Source organism: Tauraco erythrolophus, chromosome 1 (assembly GCF_009769465.1).
Source record: "Tauraco erythrolophus isolate bTauEry1 chromosome 1, bTauEry1.pri, whole genome shotgun sequence".
Taxonomy (NCBI): Eukaryota; Metazoa; Chordata; class Aves; order Musophagiformes; family Musophagidae; genus Tauraco; species Tauraco erythrolophus.
Genome location: NC_141465.1, coordinates 63,754,252 through 63,775,723, shown reverse-complemented (window position 1 = coordinate 63,775,723; position 21,472 = coordinate 63,754,252). Strand labels below are relative to the sequence as shown.

The 21,472-nt window shown below is 41.6% G+C and overlaps 1 protein-coding gene across 1 annotated transcript in view; it reads left to right on the top strand.

The window, feature by feature from the left end:
- The window catches only part of RFX8 (regulatory factor X8), a 33,012-nt gene extending 12,074 nt beyond the window's left edge, over positions 1-20,938 (top strand). Inside the window, exons 5-15 of the mRNA XM_086610134.1 lie at positions 3,006-3,068; positions 4,584-4,647; positions 5,575-5,709; positions 5,795-5,872; positions 6,388-6,501; positions 7,670-7,820; positions 9,673-9,731; positions 13,936-14,092; positions 15,643-15,737; positions 16,916-17,030; positions 20,679-20,938. Coding sequence (XP_086466260.1) covers positions 3,006-3,068; positions 4,584-4,647; positions 5,575-5,709; positions 5,795-5,872; positions 6,388-6,501; positions 7,670-7,820; positions 9,673-9,731; positions 13,936-14,092; positions 15,643-15,737; positions 16,916-17,030; positions 20,679-20,938 — 1,291 coding nt within the window. The remainder of the gene's footprint in view (positions 1-3,005; positions 3,069-4,583; positions 4,648-5,574; positions 5,710-5,794; positions 5,873-6,387; positions 6,502-7,669; positions 7,821-9,672; positions 9,732-13,935; positions 14,093-15,642; positions 15,738-16,915; positions 17,031-20,678) is intronic.
- The last annotated feature ends 534 nt before the right edge of the window (positions 20,939-21,472 follow it).

Here is a 21,472-nt window from a genome sequence, read left to right as displayed (position 1 = left end):
GAAGGACCTGGGGGTGTTGGTTGACTACCGGCTTGATATAAGCCAGCAGTGTGCCCAGGTGGCCAAAAAGGCCAATGGGATACTGGCGTGTATCAAGAATAGTGTAACCAGCAGGAATAGGGAAGTGATCCTGCCCCTGTACTTGGCACTGGTGAGGCTGCACCTGGAATATTGTGTCCAGTTTTGGGTCCCTCTCTTTAAGAGTGATATTGAGCTCCTGGAGCGGGTCCAAAGAAGGGCGACTAAACTGGTCAAGGGGCTGGAAAATAAAACTTATGAGGAGCGGCTAAGGGAGTTGGGGCTGTTTAGCCTGGAGAAGAGGAGGCTGAGGGGAAATCTGATTACAGCCTACAAATACTTGAGAAGGGATGGTGAGGAGGTTGGGGAAGGGCTCTTTACATTAGTGATGGGTGATAGAACAAGAGGAAATGGGTATAAGCTTAGTCAGGGGAGATTCAGGTTGGATGTTAGAAAGTATTTCTTCTCTGAAAGGGTTGTCAGCCACTGGAATAGGCTGCCCAGGGAGGTGGTTGAGTCCCCATCCCTGGATGTGTTTAAGAATAGGGTGGATGAACTACTTAGGGATACGGTTTAATGGGGATTAGGGACGGTTGGACTCGATGATCTCTAAGGTCTTTTCCAACCTAGAAATCTATGAAATCTATGAAATCTATGAAGTGATATCCCTCACTATCCATGCACCCAGTATAACCAGAACAGGCCTGAGATTTGACATCTATAATGAGGAAGGATCTTGACCATTGTTCTAGGAACATTGCAGGTCTCTGGCTGAGTCTCTGCTGTCTGTCTTCTTCAGGGAAAGAAAGGTGTTTCCCTGCAGCGTCACTTGAAAACACCAGTCTTGCTGGGCGTTGTAGGAAAGCTGCTAGTTCTGGTCATAGAAGAGATGACAGAGAGAACAGAACAATTTGAATTGTTGCTCTTTTTCATCCCAGAGTAGAAACATGCTGAAAAATTGCAAAAAGAGGAACCAAAGAAGAGATGTTGGTTAAGTCCAGGCCAGGTGCAGAAACAAAGTCTTTAGCCACTGCTGGGAGCCGGAAGCACCACATATGCCAGCTTAGCTTGTGTACTTGGCCTCTCTCATGGAAACAAGCCATGTACCCTGACCAGCTTGAGAACACGCTATGGTTGCAGGTCTCCGTCTCCTTCTCCATCAGCTGCCAGAGGTGCCTGCCTGGACATGTGCTCTTAAAAAACTGTATTTCATTTGGTCAAACCAAGGAAAGGGAGGCCGACATAACCAGCTATCTAGTGATCTTGATATAGTTGCTTGGGATAACTTTTCAGATCTCAAAAAAAATCAAAATGTAAAGATCATATTCAGGTAAAGATGATCTTTCTAGTTGCAATAGAAAAGTCTCTTAACTACAAAATATCTTGTCTGATGCTTCCTTCATCGAAGACAGAAGTCACTAAGCTGATGTGTGAAGCCAGACAGCTGAAATTAGTATAGCTTCTACTCTAAATGCAACCACAGGTCCCTGTCCCAAGCCACCTGCAACACCTGGACAGTCAGCTGTCACAATTACTTCTTGTGTCTGTTAAAGGCCAGCAGGAAAAAAATGGAGAGGAAGCAGTAAAAAACCACAAAACAGCCAGAGATGCATCAATAGCATGATTCAAAAATAAATAAGCAAATAAGCGAGTTTGTTTCCATCTGTACTGAGTTTTGTATATTCTTTGCAAATAATAGGAACACATCAAGAAATACTTAATCTTTTCTGTCCTCTCAGTAGAGTTCAGTACTTTTTGAAATCAGAATTAATTTTTCATAATCCAATGAAGTTGATAAAACCAGCAAGGGCAAATTCTATTTTTTTAAAAATTAGAAAATTGAAATTTAGAAAAAGAGTAATGAAAATGTGAAGATTTTTCTACCTGCAATAACTATTGCTCCCTTCCATGCCTGAATAGCACCCTACATGCAGATGCTTTTTCTGTTGCATCTTTGTGAGGGGAAGGTGGAGTCAGGAGCCCAGTTGAGAGACCAAGGCATCCACCCAACCTGCGAGTTGGTTTCAAAACTATGATCCACTGTCTCTAATTGCTGAAAAGAATATTTCTTGACCATGTTCAGATAGTCAGCAATTGACATGGTGCTGGTAGTGAGGAACTGGGCCTGTGAAGGGTCAGGCAGGTGGGGAGCTTTGCTTGTTGGTGTCATAGAAATGGTAGTATGGTTAACGGTTTGCCTTTAACTGCAAAGGTGGCATTTGCCTTTTGATAGTCAGTGGGGCCTTGAATGTGTCAGTTGGCTGGGTTGGAATATATTCACACAAGGAGTGATGAGGACGCTTTTATACAGCATCTGTGAGTTGGTTCATTTAGAAATCTTGGATTTTTTGAAGATATGTGTACTACAGCTCTGATGATGATGTTGTGCAAGCAGGATAAATAAACACAACTGTACTAAATGAGATCTCCAAATGTATTAGGGAGGTTTAAGGGAATATGATATTTACTGATATATCTTACAATAGGGTGTCCTCAAGGAATGGGAGCTTTGAGGGTGAGCTCTACCTAAAATTATAGTTGCTCTGGCAGATCAAGGAGTCTTGGAGAGTGGCAATGTTAAAAAATGCCAATGAATTTTAGCTTTGTAAGAGTTACTTTATGAATCTAGCAATAGGGAAGGTTTGGGATTCTGACTTTTTAGTGAAGCGAATCCATGATTTTTTAATAAAAAAAGACTGACATGATTCTAGCTAATTAGCTTTTCTAATCTCAGTGTAATCTGACAGTCAACAGCACGCACATTCACCACCCTCTCTCCTTTCATTTTTCCTTTGTCCTTCCCGTTCACCTCCTCTGTTAGTCTTTTCATCATCTCCACCATTGTTTTTCCCATTGTAGCTCTAGTTCCCAACCCATAGCATCATCCAAACTGCAAGAAACATGATGAAACTCCTTGCCATTTTGCTGTCACTCGTTTTCCCTTTCTCCCACCCACCTCCTCTTTCGTCTGTCCTGTCTTTACCCAGGCACCGCTCTCCAGGGAAAGCAAGCAGCTCTGCCTGGCAGCTGAGCACCTCTGCGGGTACCAGGTGAGTCCGAACTCCCTTTGCTACCAGTAGGAGCACACAGATAGGTATTTGCGCTTAATCGCCACCAAGCTCCCGCTGGAGAGGGAGGACCCAGTCATCACCCCTTCTCACACCTCGCCGTCCCTGTGGGGAGGGTGAGTGGGAGGCCAGCCTGCTGCCAGAGCCAGCCCGCTGGAGAAGAGCGATGCTAATATGTGTTGCCATAGCAGCAGCAGAAGAAGATACAGCTGGCCGCCCTCTCCGGGAGAGCAGGAGCTGGAAAATATTCATTAATTTTCTTTCACAGGCTTTAGAAATCTGCAGGAAGGACCCATTTAAAAGAAGCGTTATGAAACAGCTCTACTTACACATTTCTCCCTCTGTCCAGCCACCAACTCTAAAATGTCTGGGAGAAAGAGTCAAAAGCGTTACCAAACATACCCAACATGAATGTCATGCGCTGCCAGTTTGGTTGTTTTACTGGAGCCTTCATGGCAGAGAGTAGTGGCAGAAGAAAAAGTGGCAAGGGTCACTCCTGTGGAAAGCAGAGAAGTGTGAGTGGCTTGAGTTTCCATGCAGATAAGCCGTTGTCTTTGGTCCTCTGTCCCTTTGGGACATATGGTGACACCCTGGCTGATAATACCCCGCAGCACCGAAACCCAGCAGCCGGGATCTGATTAGACAGCCTGAGTGCTGGCAGTCACCAGTGGAAGCACATTTTTTTTACAAAGCTCCTGCCTGTCACCCTTCAAAAAAAGCCGAGTCCAAAAGGACCGTGGAGTTTGAAATGCCTTCGCAGACAGTGAGCAAGTGTCAGTAGCAGATGGGGCCTTGACTGGAGGAATCCAACTCTCACAGCATGCCGCTTTTCCTAGCAACATCACCTCTCCCTCCTCTAGGATTAGCCTACAGCTAAAATAGGCAGGGAGGAGAGAGGTAGGAGATGGTAAAGCAGGAAAGCAGCCTACTGTGCCCGCATCCCTGGCTTTGCAGCCAAAAGCCGGTTATCGAGCCTTTGCAGGTCCAGGTGAATGCTGACTGTGTGGAACATCACGGCAGGCTTGCAAAGTAAATGGGGGACAACTGGAAAAAAAAAAAAAGCCATCTAAGCTGATATAGGGTGCAGAAAATGGAATTACTGTTACATCAAAGCACAAGGATGATTGTGCTTTCATTATTTGCATGTTTATAGTTACTATTATCATTCCAAATGAACTGCAATTACAACTACAAACCCACGATTTTTCAAGAAGTTGAACAACATTGCACTGTTAAATGGCTGATACCTTGCTGTCTTTGTGATGAATGGCTCTGTTTTATCTTAAAATTAAGAAACTGATCTTCAGACTCATTAGAAAATCATGGGACTGCTGAATGACAGGAAAGAGAGTGGGGTTTGTTTCCCAAACACAGTGCTCCAGCCTAGTGCACTCCATCCAGTTTGAGCTCGTTTTCTTACTAAACACAGAATAAATTGATGGGCTTTTTAAAGTTTGTTGGTTTTTTTTTTTTCTTCTGTTGTGTATTTTACCACAGTGGAAATGCCTGCAGTTCTGAAGATGCAGCTGGTTACAAGAGCAATAGCCCAGAAGAAAGAACAGTGAGTTTCAGATACATTAGACTTATAACAAAATGTCTCTCTGTGTGTTTAATTAGAACTGCTATATAATACGTTCTGATGAAATAGAGTTAACCCATCATCTTCTTCAAAATAATCTTTGTCTGTGTAATCTCACCAAACGCTTACTTCCCCCACTCCTCCTTCACCTGGTAGCTAAATATTTTTGTCGTCTTAACGTCGAATCAAATAACTTTATCTGTACTGAGAGTGGAAATTGTGGCTGACAGTCCAGGTTTTCAATATTAAGGGAGTTAGCCCATGGTAACTCGCCCGAGGCCCACGGTAACAGATGATTAAGAAAAAAGAGCGCAACCCCTTCTGACCGACAAGGGCGGATGGGAAGCTAACCTGTGCTGGTTCTCCCACAAGCACGCTGTTAGGGGCTGGCTTGGCACCGGCGTCGTTGGAAGTCAGCCAGGAGAGCAAGAGCAACAAACTTACGTGGACCAAAGTGAGGACAAAAAGGAGAGATTGGATATTTTGACTTATTTTTACAGAGCACTTGGGTGTGGCAATGAGTGCACTGAAGTGGAAGTAATGACAGCTGACGAGAAATGTGCTGTTATCCCCACTGCTGTTATAGACCCAGCTGTCTACAGCCTTATTTAGAAGGTTACAACTGTGACACAAGTGCTATAGAAAATATATGTGTATAGCATTCACATGGTTTTGAAAATAAAATAAATTAATGTACCATTTAGGATTTAAATATTTAGTCTGCCATGCTTGTTTCTTTCATTCAACCCTACTTTCTGAAAAAAAGGACAAGCATTCCTCTGAAGAAATACATCTTAGTAACAATGATGTTATACAATTTCAAGAAAATACTTAATGCCTTTAACAGAACTGACAAGATAATTGGGATTTTTTTTTATTATTTTTCAAAATAAATTCTGATGCATTGAGAGCAAGAATTTGCACTATTCTCCATCTATCATTTATCTGAAGACTGAACAAGAGAGATTTCAGCACCCTTGGCCTCAATTCAGCAGATACTATCTTTTGGAGCAAGAGCTTGGGAAGAAATACTCCTACGAAGGGGTACGTTTACGCATTTGGTCAGCAAGCGAGTTAGCTCTTTGCCTCTGTGCTCTTTTTGTACCCTCTTTTTGGTCACCCTTTCCAGGTTGTACTGCTTGCCAATGAGTACTACAGCCACTGTCAAGATATTTTACGTATGGTGAGAATGAGTGAGCTTGACAAGGTATGCCTTTGCTTGAATAACACTCATTCTGACGACAGCAAACAACTGTAAGGATAGAATTCTTTCTGCATAGCTTATTTACTTGATGGTTTGATCTAAGGTAGGTAGTAATTTATAAACAAAAGGAACATTCAGTCAAATTATTCGGGAATTCCTAATTAACACATGCTCTGAGAATCTGAGTGGGTAGGCAAATCCAGAGCGCTCCTGGCACATCAACAGGTCTGAGCCCAGCACAAAACACAAGGCCATGGACACGTATCTTTCATTATACCTACATGTCCATGGAACAATTCCTTGTTTCTCTCTTTCTTACACTGCCTTGTGAGGTTCAGCTTGTTGCTCCATGATGCTTCCACTTGTGCTGGAGCCTGGCCAGAATGGGCCCAGACAAAGAGCCCAGCTCCACGGTTCTTCTTTTGCTTCTGTGCCTATGTGTGTTGTTTTACAGAATTACGCTTCACATTTCATAAGTGTAAAATCAGTGAAAATTCATAAAGGACTTTGTGCAACAGGTGGAAGGCTGTATCAAGTCATTCTGGAGGTCTCTGCAGCCTGAAAAAATAACACTAATGTCCTTGCCAGATGCATGCCAGCTGTTCAACAGCTATGACAGGCAGCTATTCAAGGTACCGTAGACACACTTTTTTGTTGTAATTGTGTTATTACGTGTTTGTGTCTTTTTGGTAGTTCTACCCGAGGACAAGGGCCAGCTGTTTCTTGTGTGCTGTACAATGGGATTTTCATTTGTACCTCAAGTGCGTTCTTTGGCTTCTTTGGCATTTTTTAAGGAACCAGTGGAATTTGAGATAACTTCCATTTAGCTGCTATATATTCCTTTGAAAGTCCCTGATATCAATGGAGTATACTGTTATAAATGTCATTTGTGGTTCTAGCATGAGGTTATGTGACTGAAATTTTGACAGATAATGGTTTTCCAAATTACAAGAGTTATTTTTCTTTACAGAACAGTATTACATTTCTTGGTGACATTCCACGTAGAAATACACAGTTTTCTGATCAAAATAATTTACCTCTTATTTACAGCAGGTTATTAAGTAGTGCCTAGTAACTAATTCAGGAAATTACATTTATTGTTAGAATCTTTTTCCTTCTGCTAATAAATGTAGAATCATAGAATCATAGAATCATAGAATCATAGAATGGTTAGGGTTGGAAGGGACCTTAAAGAACATCTAGTTCCAACCTCCCTGCCATGGTCAGGGAAACCCTCCACTACACCAGCTTGCCCAAAGCCTCATCCAACCTGGCCTTGAACACTTCCAGGGATGGGGCACCTACAACTCCTCTGCGCAACATGTTCCAGTACCTCACCACCATCTGAGTGAAAAATTTCTTCCTTATTTCGAATCTAGATCTGCCCTCTTTCAATTTTCAATTTAAAGTCATTGCCCCTTGTCTTATCACTACACGCCCTTGTAAAAAGTCCCTCTCCAGGTTTCCTGTAGGCCCCCTTTAAGTACTGGAAAGCTTCAATAAGATCACCCCAGAGCCTTCTCTTCTCTAGGCTGAACAGCCCCAACTCTCTCAGCCTGTCTTCATAGCAGAGGTGCTCCAGCCCTCGGATCATCTTCATGGCCCTCCTCTGGACCCGCTCCAGCAGCTACATGTCCTTCTTGTGTTGGGGACTCCAGAGCTTAGCTATTGGTTAATTGGAAGAAAAAAAAAGGGACTTGTTTACATTTACATTTAAACTATCAATACAATTTTGGTTTATGCTGCTGTAAATATCTGTAGTACCCCAATTATGTGTAGGTCCATGAATTTGTATTCTAGGAAATAGAGAGCATCCTATTTCACGATTTCCTGGAGGATATGCCTGTGCACTACATGAATTCAATCACTTTTTTCGCTAAAAATCTTGAAATTTGTCTGCTTACTGCTTTGAAAGGCTTTCCAGTACCACTCCAAACATCCAAATCTAAAGGTATGTTTCAGTAACAGAGAGATTTTCATAAAATAATATTTGCTTAAACTGCAGAGAAGATTGTGTTACAAGACTCTTACAGAAATTATTTCAAACACTTTTTTAACTGATGTAACTTCCTTAGTAGTGGGGACTAGAGTGAGTTAGGATATAGTTAAAAATAGTCTCAGATAATGTGTGAGAACAAATTTAAGCCAAAATTATTCCCAATTCATGGTAAATTAAAGTGTATTTGAATCCTTTTAAAGATCTGTCTCTTGCCATGATCACTTCGGCTGTGTAGATGACTGAATAATATGCAGTCTGCCCTCTGAAATTTAGGTATTGTTCTACCTCTTCACCTTGCAAGTGGTTTTAGGCAGATTAATTAACGGCTATAGCGCAATACAGTATAAAGGGGAAAAAAAGCCATAGTCCCATAGAGAAATTATGACTGTGTCATTAGAGGAGGATTTGAAAAAATCTGTACTATACAAAGGTGTGTGAATACGTGTGTGTTTGTAAATATGTATGTACATACATACACACAGATATTTATATATGATGCTGAAGATTCTGGCTAAAACGTAATGCTGCTCAGTTGCAGTGAGCAACTCAGTTGAGTGAACAGCAAACTCCTCAGTGGAAAAGCAGGGCTCCTGTGTAGACAAAAGATTCTATTAGCACTCATATGCTCAAGGAAGACTTGCAGACAGTCTTAGTTCTGGCATTTCTTACATTTGATTGCTTGACAGAGTAAATTTAGTAATCTATTTTAACATGTGTTTGTGGAAGTATATGTAATTAATCAGATGCAACCCTTTGGATATACCTCCTGGTCTTTTGGGCTTGTATAAACTTCAGGGAAACAGAAATTTTTCACTTGAAAAACCATTGCCTGTCTACAGAAGTTTGTAAGTTGCTTTATACTCAATTTTCCTGTAACTAAGTGTCGTGGACTGCTGGTATCTCATCTTCAGGAATCACAACCCAGAAGGCCGTTGTGATTCCCCTCATATATCAGAAGGCTTCATCTCAACTCTTAAGGGTCTCAATCCTAATAGACCCAATCGAAGGCTATCCAACAGAGAGCCTCAACTCACTGCTCTCTCAATCAGAAGGCTATTCAACCAAGAGCTCCAATACACCGCTCTCCAAGGGCTCCTACCACTCCAGTACCCAGGAGGGAACTGCCCCCCTCCCTGAGGGGAGTGCCCCACCTTTAAGCCTCCCATAGGTCACGTGGTCTCCAGCTGGCCAACGTGACTCGCAGCACCTGTCTCGACAAGGCACAGGTGCTTCCCATGTAGCAGCCAGGAAACTTCCCCGACAACTAAGAATCAATCATTTTATATTTTATTGCTAAAAAAGATATTCTTGGACCATGCTGGTCATAATTACAACACATTATAAACAAGAGAAAATAGAACAAAAGAAACCAACTCCTATTAACAGTGCTGCAGAATTACAGATACATAAAGGTGGAGATGTAAACCCTCTGCATAAAATATAGGAGGTTTAGAATTAATGTTGCTTTCATTCACCTTAAACCATACATGTAAAAGAGTATTAGTCCTGATCAAGAAGTATTTAATGTAAAAAAATATTGGAAGTATTTTTCCTGTGTGTCATGGGTTAACAGATTTGCGGTGAAAGAAGAGTGGTGACCTGGGCAGTTTCTACTTGCAGGCTTTAAACGGCGAGGGTCCTCAGTCTGGCCAGTGCCCCTGGCTCAGTGCCCCTGTGGACCCCTCTGCTAGCCCGTTGCTCCTCTAAGGAGCTACTTTCTAACTTAAGAGATCTGTTTTCATTATTGTCTTTTAGACGGTAAGATATTAACAATACGAAACATCTGCCTCTTTTTCTTTAACAGAAGTTAAAGTTTTTACAAAAAGACTCAAGAGAAAGACAGACCTTTCTAGCATCATCAAGGTATGTTCCAGAATCCATGAAACAAAAAAAAAATGGGCATCTCATTTACTCAAGCAGTTTGGACTATTTATGAGATGCTCCATTGTAGGACAACAGCAGCAGCACAGGTGTTCTTAGCTGTATACTGACCGTGGTCCAAGTAATTCTCACCCTCCTACCCATCTCTTCCCACATTGTAAGTATGCTGATGAGGCCTTTTCCTCCCTCTGGATTCTATAAAAGCCTCGAGATATGATCAATGGCCCCCATGGAGAGGAGAATGCAGCAGCTGGAAGGGTCAGATGAAAGTTTCCAGTATCTTCTCCCAGCCATGCAAAAGCCAGTCAGATAGCACGTGCTGGAGTTATTCTAAAATTGATTTTACATAACGTCCTGATCATTCTTTCTGACGAGTGCTGCAGCAGCCCGCATGGGGGAAATCGCTGATATGCCAGCTGCAGAGAAGCTGCATGATCAGGGAGCAGGATGTGAGGTCTGTAGGGGCACAAGACCTTTTCATGGATTTTGAGGATCAGCTGGCAAAATCTTCTCTATCCTCTGACAGGACAGTGCTGGAAGGAGCACTGCAGGGAAGCAGCCTCTGAGTTTTCCTTCTTACGGTCATCATTCAGATTGGCTTTTTTCTTTGGGAAGAAAGAGATAAAATCTAGCAATGTTTATCTCTGCCTGCTTTTTGATCCACAGCATCATTCTTCTCAGCCACAGTGACAAAGGAGATGCATCCAGGAGCTACATTTTTAACCCTTTGAACACTATGAAGTAAATTGTTTCATTCAGTGCTGCGTTATTATGAGGGGCTGTACCTTGCCTGCAACTTTCCTTCCATTGGTGTCCTTGGATATTTCCAAAACCTTGGGTTTTGATGTGTTCTGGGCCACAACAGAACAGAGAGGTCACGAATGGGGAAGAAAGCAGAAGAGAACATGTGGTATATTGTTTCCTCTCCTTCAAACAACAAGTACAAGATTCTCTCAACATGCCGCCTGGCTTAAATCACTACATTGTGTCCCCACAATAAAGGGGAGGGAGGAAGGGAACTATGGCCTCATGAACTGCATGGCAATGTCACATTCTTCCTTAATAAATGTAGCTTCTTTTTATGGGAAAACTCATCATCAGCAACACATAAATGACACATCTTATTTAAAAAAAGTTTTAAAAAATCATAGTAATGCACAAACATGCATAGGTGAGCTAACACAGGCAAAAGGTTGAGTTCTGTGAGGTGCTGAGCACTGGCAGTTTCCATTTTCTGCAGCAGCCCTTGGAGATGCTAAATACTTGAAAAGCTCAGCTTTATGTGCTTCTGAATAGTGCTTCTTACGCATTGAAGAACATGATCCAGGAAGACTGCAAGTGCCAGCTATTCCCAGTCATTTGCGTTTGATTTGCGTACTCAGACTTTAGATCATCCTTCTTGTGCTCGAGCTGCAATGTCAAGGGGCTGGTTGCAGCTATTTACTTCTCTGCCTATTCCTAATGTGCAGAAAAGTCGTAGAGAGTCAACATTGAATTTACGCCCTCAAGATTTAAGGCAAGAGAATTTCAGCCTAGTTGGGAGGAGCTCTCTAGTGTCAGCCTCTGGCTGCTCTACATCCCCTTTATGCTGTTTAACCGGCACAAAATGAACCTCCAGACCTGAGAATCGGGGTCAGATCTACTCTTACAGCTGAGCACATTCTGCGCATGGTTCTCGTTCATGCTAAATGAGCTCTTGGCACAGTTCTCACAAGTAAATGATGTTTGCAACTTCTCTAGAGCCTCTTTAAAATACAAGGGAAGGGCAAAGGAGTTCCAGTGTACCTGATGATTAGTCCCATCGGCAATTTAAAAACAATGGTTTCAATGAGTGAAATCATGTAAGTCTTGTAAATGAGCAGCCCCGTAGTCTTTCAGTGGTCACATAGCCTCTATTACAACTTCTGTTAGAGATTTCACCAAAGCCATGGATACTAAGCTTCAGTGAAACAGAGAAGGAAACAAATACCAGCTAAACATTCTCCTGCAAATGCACCCCCCTGTCCAATGCACACCAGAAGATGGTTAGCTGAATAGCATAGGTGTTTAAAATTTTCAGGTTGTGAGAAACACACAAATGCTTAGTGGGGAGGCAGATGTCCTTCAGAAAGCACTGTTGAGTGTTTCAGTCAGCCAGACCTGATTCTCAGCTTATGTGGACCCATGTCGCATTTCCCTTGATGGCCCTCATGAGATGGTCACGTGAAGTGGGTATGAGTAATGATACCTCACTTCTTCTCCATTGTACTCTCCTGGCTTCCAGGAATCTGAGATGAAGGTTGTATCCACATCTTGGTATTTAATATCTTGATTTTGGCATCCACAACATCTTGGCATAGTGAGTTCCAGGGTTTGAGTGCTTTTGTATGTACTTTCTTTTATTAGCTTTAAAATTTCTGCCCTTCTTCATGCAATTCTTCCTGCAAACCTTCATCTTATCCTTCCTCAGTTATTTCTATCTGAAGTTGAAGTTTATTCAATCTTCTTACATTGGAGTAATTTGATATTTCTAATCATCCTTCTCATTTTTCTCTAAAATGCACATTGAATTTCAATTGGAGACTGATGGTCAAAGCAGGTGTCAGTGCTCCTAATGAGAAGCACTATGGAGGAGCTGTGCAGCTGCAGCCTCCTAATGGTGTAACCACACTGTCCCTTGTAGAAGAGTACTTTGTAATCATTTAGCCACCTGGTGAGAAAATAGGAATAATTTTGGTGGGATCAGCATTCAAAAGAAAAAAAAAGTAACTTTCCCATCCTGTGTAGATAAAGCAGGCTGACAGCTGCTACTACCTGGGCATGCAGAAGTAATTAGAGCATAAAAAGGTGTCAATTCCCTGCGAGAAAAGAATGTGAATATGCTGCTTGTCATTTCTTGAGGCTGATTCCTGCCTCTGGTAAGTTGTATTCAAGTGTTGTCAGAGCTGGCTCTCAACCATTTAGAGAATTATATTTAGCGTAGCGAAGTGCAACAGCTGAAGGGACTGGGCTAAAACACTGGGGCACGGAGTCGGGCTCTAGCAGCGTGCTGAAGGTGTTGCTCCTGGGACCTCCTAGCCTCCTGGTCATGTGTTCCTGTTGCAAGCAGCAGCTCTTCTTCTGACACTGCAAACTCCAAGTAAAATAAGAGAAAAGACTTTGTCTTTAACTCAGCTGAAGGGGATTACCAAGTGAGAATCAGAGCACTTTTGGCATTTCAGTAAAGCTAGCAGTATGTTGAAAAATGGCCAGATTGGGAATTATGTTTGCAAACAAACGGGCAGCTGCATTCACTGCAGTTTGCAAAACCATAGTAAGCACCTGGTGAATGGGACTGGTTAAAGTGTTTATGAATCCTGAAGTTTTTATGAAGTTTACAAGAATTATTCTACTCTGGAAGGCCAAAATGGACACGGATTATTCATATAAAGGCCCAAAATTCAACAAAGGCTTTAGGATCTTACTGATTTCAGTATGGAAGTGAGAGACTGAATGTATGGATTAACAAATTTTAACAGGTTTAAGTTTAATTTCCTTCACCATTTTCATAATTTCATCAAGAATCTGAAGCAATACTGCTTGATATTAGCAATTAAATTAAAAAAAAAAAAGTGAAGAGATGAGGATCAAATATTAGGCTTAAAATTGATTGCAATATCTATGTGAGTAACACTTTTTGAGACAAATGTTAAGCCAGATTCATTCACAAATTACTCGTAAGCAGATAAATGGGATAAAATCCCAACTAATATTATTTTAACTAATACTATATTTCTTATATTATTTTTACCTTCTCAAAGGTTTGGGCAACCTCAGAAAATTTACCTTTGAATTGTATTGAGACATGTACTAAGGACAGGTAACATCAAGGGAAAGTCAGCCATGATACACCATTCCATGTTTTAGACAAAATACCATTATTTGGCCTAACTACAATAACTCTATGCAAAACCAACTGCCCAGTCAATTGCCCAAATACTTCAAGCATGTTAGCCTTGTCTGCTCCATCACAGAGTGTCATTGAAAAGAATATCTCCCATAACAAAAAACCCTTGAAGACGACTTAAGATTCATCTCCTTTGATTATTTTTTTTTCCCAGTTTGGAGACTGGTTATATAAAGTTTAGTATTGAAGAATGGAAGCTTTTTGACTTAGTTCAGGGTTTGAGAAAGTGAAAGGCATTAACTGTTTTCTTATTATCTATAGACAATGAGAACAGTCTTGAACAGCAACAGCAAAGTCACTGTTCTGCAATCAAACTTGCGTGCTGTCATCAATCAGGGATTTCTGGATGTGCCTGGAAACCTCTTTCAAGTGGAGTCTAGGAAACCAAGGGAGCTGCAGAATGGCCTAGAACTCAAATGTAATTTTCTTTTGTGTGTTATATTTTGTCTATCCACTTAAGCCCTTGCTTGCCATTGTTCAAGCTCCAGCATTTCCTCTTGTTTGTTCATGGTATCTGCCCTAATGGGAATTACAGGCTTGCTGTAACCCGAAGTACTGGAAAAGAGCCAGTAAAATTGAGAATGGAGCATGTAATATTACCCTTTTGACTTTAAAGGTTAAGAATGAAAGGCTTTCCGTTCTTGACTCTCTCTTAAAGCTTTCTATGGCAGCAAGAGTGGTGTTTGTGTTACTAAATGATGTATCTTCTAGAAGAAGGTGGACAAACAGGGATACTAATTTTTTACCTTTTTCTTCAACAAGAAAGAAGTTTCCAAGAGTTGTATTTCACATTTTCCTCTGTTATTTATCAAAGTACACAAAATCATTTCTTCTGGCCAGATTTTAAAATATTGTATGATGAACTGAGCGAGGACTATGGGCCTTTCAGGTTTCGTGTCCTTTCACTGTATTGCAGCCTGTGGAATTGATGCGCTGCTGTAAACAGTAAAATACAGTTTGCATGCAGCCATGACATAATGCACTTGCCAGCTTAATGAAAAAGGATGGGAACATAACGGCAAATTAATTTTTAGATTAGTGGGCTGCCATTTAAGTTATTAGCAAGAGACAGGCAAGTTGTGCATGGAACTGACAGGGGGAAACCTCAGCTCTTTGTTCCTGGCCTGTCACTGACTTGCTCGCTGACAAGGGATGCACCACAGCCTTTCCATGACTGCTTTCAGTGGGAATAATAATTTGCCTTCTTCACAGAACCATCAGCAGAACCATTTAAATAATATTTATATATGGCTTAAAATCAAAAACACTACGCAGAACGCTTTTATTACATTTGCTCATTATGTTAATGATGATCTTATCCTTTCCGAGGTGTATTCTCTGTTTTCATTGCTTTTCCAAATTGTTATTCATAATAAGCAAAGTTTCACAGATCCTATCTATATGCCTTCTTGAAGGAAGATGTCTCAGTTAGAAGGGTATAAACTCAGAGAGATGCCATAATGATGTACCTTTTGGCACTGGGTGGTACGTTCTAACCTTTTGGGCGAACAGCTGCACAGATATGTGGCAATATTATATATGTTTCTGTTGGTCTTCAGAATATTCTGCATTTTCTGTTATTGTTTTAAAATTGTTTTCTGCTCCGAACCGATAAACCAAGATATTTTTTTTCTCAACCACATAAAATCTCAGATAAGTAAGTTGGTATTGCATATAACCAAATTCCATCTTTCACATTGGAAGTGTTTATTCATGCCACCTATGCCATGATGACTAGGTCAGTGTAGATATGGTGGAAATTGACAGAATCACGAATTCTGACTGGTTTCAAAGTAGGGTACTATTCCTCACTAATGGAATATAATGATGCTAATCAAAATGCTATAAACAGATGTCTTAATATATTTTAAGCTAAAGATAAAAGAAAAAAAAAGCTAAAAACGGCGTAAACGAATCAAAAAGCAAGACAATCACTTCAAGTAATGATCTTCCTTCTATATTTCATAGGTTTGAACGACTTAGTGTCTTTGCTGGCACCTTCCACAGATATTCGGTTTCTCCTGAACTGTGTGTCTTCAAATATTCAGACTTTCATCATTCAGGTAGAAAATTAATTTAATAATTTCAGAAAAGAAAAAAGTGGTCACATCCTTTATCCTGCTACATGCTGACTGTCAGTAGCCTGCGGGAGCTACACTGTACACTAGCAACCTGACCAGACTGCAGATTTGCATAAATACAATTTATGCGTGCTGCAGAAAAAAGGGAATTAATTGGCATACAAAAATTCCATCTGTGCAAACAACTACAAGCATATTTCTGCTCATAGATCCACTTGGGTGGTTTCAGTATCTGCTCTCATTTCGTAGACACATAATATAACAGTCCCTAATAAACCAAAATTCAGAAGAAAAATGTTAGCAAAAATGAAGAGAACATTTAATGATTCCTGAAACTGTTGATTCAAGAACTTGTTGACTTTTAACAGGTAGTAGGAGTGTGGCAATTTCTAGTACAAGGTCTCTAGCTCTTGTGAAAGATTCAAGTACGATCATCCTCGCCTATGCACCTTTCCAGATGTTACCAACTCTACTACCCCTGTTCCGTCACTGATTCAGAATTAGCAGTAGCTTGATGGTACCACTGCATTCAGTTGGTTGCCAGACCAATTAACTTGGGTTTGGGAGGTGGTAAAGGTGGGGTTTTTTTTCCCTTTCTAAAGAAGCAAGGCAAACAGTACTTCTTTAGCTTGATTATTTCCTAATTTTTTTTTTTTTTTGAACTAAGAATAGTACTTTGCAGTTCCGCAGTGCCTTCATCTCATGGTGCATGAGACCTAATGAGAACCCTCAGCTACCACACCGGATGGTACAGAGAAGATGGAGCAGGAGTTTTCCTGGGGGTTCACAGTTATAGGGCATAAGGCAATAGACACAAGTTGCAGCGAAGAGAATTTCGAACAGATAAAAAGGAAAAACAAATTACCATGAGAGTAGTTAAGCATGGGAAGGGATTCCTGGAAAAGCTGTGGAATCTCCATCCTGGAGATATTCAGAACTTGGCTGGACAACGCCTGAACTAAGCTGACCATGCTTTGAGCAAGAGATTGGATTAGATGATGTCCAAAGATTCCTTTCAACCTAAGTTATTTTGGGATTCTAACAAAATAACTGCTTGTTCCACCTTTGTATGCAGTTCGTACGGGGAAATACTCTGTAACACAATAAGGAATTCTTTTAACCAACTTTATCCTAAAGCAATTTTTTTTCTCTATCTGCAGCCAAGCAGGAGTAAAGAGGAGTTTAGAAAATGGGCAATGGATTTCCAGTTGAGATGGAATTTCCTACTGAATGCAGTAGGCAAGGTTATAACACTCAACTATGCAGACAGTTTTGGTAAGTAGGATCTTTGTGACTCTCATCTGACACGTCCTTCTGTGCCCTGAGATGGCAGAGGCACCAAATCATTTTACCTGACATAAATTCAAGCTACAGTGAAGAGGGGCATTGCTTCCGCCTGCTCCATTCCTGGCATCAAGCAGCACTGTTCACCGAGTGATGTGGCTAGTCAGATCAGGGAAATTACATGCCTGGTTTCCAATCGGATTTGTTTTCTGATCCAAAGTCTAGGACAAGCAGAAGGGAGGAAAGTAGGAGTATGCAGCTGGAGATGGTGGGAAGGGCAGGACTCCCTCTTTTGGCAGAAGCCGTCGTTTGTGGAAATATGGGGAACAGCTGCCTGAGGTGTGTGAACTTCTGCTCTCCCTCCCTACAAGAGCTGCATAACCCAGCAGAAGGGTGTGATGGAGAGCTGGGGCTACTAATATCCCAAACCAGAAAAATTCCAGATCTCTTAAGTGATAGCTCCCAGTCCTTCAAGTTCTTCCCGCATAATTCAGCCAGAGCAGAGCCACTGCGATAACTACTTGCCAAAAAGGCAGTTAGTTCCTCTGACTACAGCTAGATGCTCCTTTCTTTTCCTTATACCTTGCACTGACATGAGTGCTTGCCTAGCCAGCAGCAAGCCTGTTTAAGGTGATAAACTGACTGAAAACTAGTCATTCCTTTAGCTGGGTTAGTTTTCTCTCTGTTTTAGGGATCTGGGCTGTCAAGCATCAGATCCATCCCACACCAGTGCAAGGCAGGAGGAGTGAAGGGACTGTGCAGTCACATTCACTCAAAGTGGCTCGAAGTGGTACAACCATGTCTTGAATCAGTTCAGTCTCTTCCATTTCTTTATTGCATCAACCCTACCTGCCTCTCTCCTCATTGGTAAAACCTCTCAGAGGCTCTCTTTCTATTATTCACTCTGCAGAAATGCACCATCTCCTGTGAGCAGCATCTGACCCTAAACTGCATGAACTGCTTTTTAGATTTTCAAAGGAGCACCTTCATATTTTTTCCCTCTTCTGTCAGATGAGTCTTCACACAAATAGCCAAAGAAAACCTCATTGTAGTCTTTGAAATTCCCCTTCAAAACCATACTTTCATGTGTTTCCTACAAAGACCTAACAAAGGGGTATGTTAAGGTCGTTGCCTTTTGTAGTCTTCAGTATTCTTCCCCCGCTGATGCCGGTGTTTGTGCACGTATGTGCACACCCCTTTCTGCATCTAGCTGCTACCTTTTGCCTTATATCTAGATTGCAAACTCTCTGGAGCAGGATTCGAGTTTTGTTCTGTGTCTGCAGGGAACATAGCATAGTCGCGTCCCTTGTCCATCAGCTGCTGCATTACAGTAATAATAAAATAATCATTCCTTTCTCTCTCTCCAGCGGAGTTCTGCACAAAACTCTCCAATGTCACATGCACTATTTTGGGCAATGAGGAAATTAGGAATGAATTCCAACGACAGCACTGGAAGCATAATGTTTATTGAAATTCCCCATGATGAAATCCTTTTCCCTCTTTCCACCACAAGAAGAGTATAATGAATTGCTTCCCTTTTCCACAGTTGTCAGTAGTTGGGAACACAACTGACGAAGAGCATCCCTTCCTTTGCTGAGCCTTGCTTAAACTAGTTACAAACGATATTTTCACTCCATTTATGACAGTCTTCCCACTATACTTCAGTAGCTCTAAGATTTAATTTATTCTCACATATGAGAGAGGTAAAAAAATCATAGAATCATAGAATTGAAGAATGGTTTGCGTTGGAAGGGACCTTAAAGATCTTCTAGTTCCAACCTCCCTGCCATGGGCAGGGACACCTTCCACTACACCAGGTTGCCCAAAGCCACATCCAACCTGGCCCTAAACACTTCCAGAGATGCGGCATCTGCCACTTCTCTGCGCAACCTGTTCCAGTGCCTCACCACCCTCATTGTAAAAAATTTCCTCCTTATATCTAATCTAAATCTACCCTCTTTCAGTTTAAATGTCTTTTAATCTTTTTCTGTGATGCTCCAATTAATTTGATCATTATTATCTTCTTTCTTAATACCTTTGGTTTTTTAAGATGTTGGGCTATAGGACCTAACAACATCCCTTCTTTCCCATGTTTCTATTCCAGTAGTATTTTGAATTTTAGTGGGCAAGGCTGAAGCCGTTATGTTAACAAGACATCTGGTGTAAAAGTTCTGTGCTCAGAGTCATTGCTTTTCAGAAATTTCTTAAATCTCAGCATTTCTTGCAGGAATGACGGGCAGCCTGGAAGTCAAAATATATAGCACCCACACTGAGGACACACAATTACTTAGGGAAATGTGTGAGTGTCATGTTAATGCAGTGTGCCTCCCCACAAAATAAACCACATATCAGTAACCAAACCCAAACTTACTTCTGTCTGGGGCTTACTCTTGCCTTGGAGCTTGGCACTTCTGGCACATGTAATAAGCTGGCATACTCACCCCTCTGAATTTAGGATTGACTTTTACCCTTTTCCAGCCCAGCCTCCACATGGGTGAATGTCCAAGTGTGATCAGAGGAATGTGCAGTTACCCCCGCTGTAAGGCAGCAAGGAGCAAGTGTGCTACAGTAGTCAGGGCTAATGGGACCTTTACAGCTCTTTCAGTTCCACCTCCTTTCCAGCAAATGTACCTCTACATATCTCCATCAGAGAGCTTCACGTCAGCTGGTGCACCTCCTTTTCCTTACTGGTCTTTCTTCCAAGGCATTCAGGGATGTGCTGCTGAGCCACGCTGGCTGGACTGTGACCTGTGCATTCCTCTTTTGAAAGCAGCTGCTTCAGCCTACTACGTTTTCAAAATTGTCCCTTTGTATCATCCCAAGGGACAACTGGAGTGATAGCTTTTGTTTCATGCTTACTCTTACTGAATATATTGAAAACACCTGTAAGACTGTTAGAAACGCTCACGGACGAACAGCAGAAGCAGCAGCTTGTCAGACACATATAACATCAAAAGAGGCAGTATTTTTCATTTTTAAAGCTCTGTAAACCTTGGTCATTCATATAAATTGTGGTATCTCCTTGTTGTTGTCCATGTAAACATGTTTGTGGGATGCAGAGGTTATGAATTGCTTCATGAATTCCTATGCGGATTTATGGCATGGAAGAAGGCCTACTCCTTATCATAAGGGTTTTCAACCAAGGTATGATTCAAGAGTCAGTGGCCTCAGTGAGTCTCTCTTGACTTTTAGCAGTTATGCCCCAAGCTGCAAGGTAGGCCATTTAATGTCATAGATACAAGACACACAGATGTCTGTAGGAGGGTTTGCTCAGGAAGAGGTGGAATGATTAATCTATCTGAGGGGAGAATGGGGATAATACGTGGCTGTTGGTAAGCCTTGTAGTAGCAGTGAATGTGGGGGAAGAACTTGAACAGGAAAGCAAATAAACACAAGTACACTTTCCTCTCTAGCTAAAATAAGGGGAAAAGGCTTTTGCTTATGTTTAAAATCTGCAGTTTGTGCCTATTTTGCTGTGATATTTGGAAGTACATAAGTTTGTAAGTACTATTTGATGAGTGGTATTCCGCTGCTTTGTCTAGCTCATTACTATAATGAAGCCTTTCAAAAAAGAACACGCAATGAAGATAAGCAAATGAAGAGGTTGTTAAAATTATTTTTGTTTTTCTTTAAACCTAGGATCCTGGCATTTGTTTAATTTGCTACTTATGGACTTTGTGGCTCACATTTTCCTGTCCCATATGGAGGAGGAGGGAGATGAAAGTTTCTGGGTCCCAAAGCAAAACGAGTCCCCTGTTCTGTGGGTTTATGAGCCCAGCCATCTCTGGGGCTATTCTGCAGAGGGGCAACCTCACATCAACGCTCCACAGACAGCTGTCATGACTTTGACACAGAGCCAGAATAATTTAGGATTAAATGAAATTTTCCCAGAGTTCTGAGTTGTTCGTTGGACACAGCCACAGGCATCAAGGTGAAATAAACATTAACTTTAAAGAAAACTACAGAAAAAAAGATTTATAAACTGGGTAAATGGGAAGGATTGGGAGGAGTGTGGTTGGTTGGTTGGTTGGTTGGGAGTTTTTATGTGTGTAAAGTAGAACTAATGAAATCTAGGTTTGCATGGAGCTGTATCCATTGTCACCTAAACCTCAGGCCACAAAGCATCTTCCACAGCCCTCACCCACTCCACAACCCTGTCGAGGGACGGTGATCTCCACACTACTCACCTCTCCATTGCTGCAGTTTCCTGGTTCTTTCCTTAGGTTTCCAGCAGACTTTTGGCGCTCCTTCAGATTGCCCGAGCGTGGTCTAAGCAAGAGCAACGCTGTTCTGGTGGGTTGGGAGCAGCTTGTGGGCTAGCTGACAAACCAGCTGCATGCATTTATTGGTGGGATGAGAGAGCACGTGGTGTGGTCTTTTCTTGCTGTTGGAAGGACTAAGAGACTCTCTTTCCTCCACCTACCTGTTAGTTT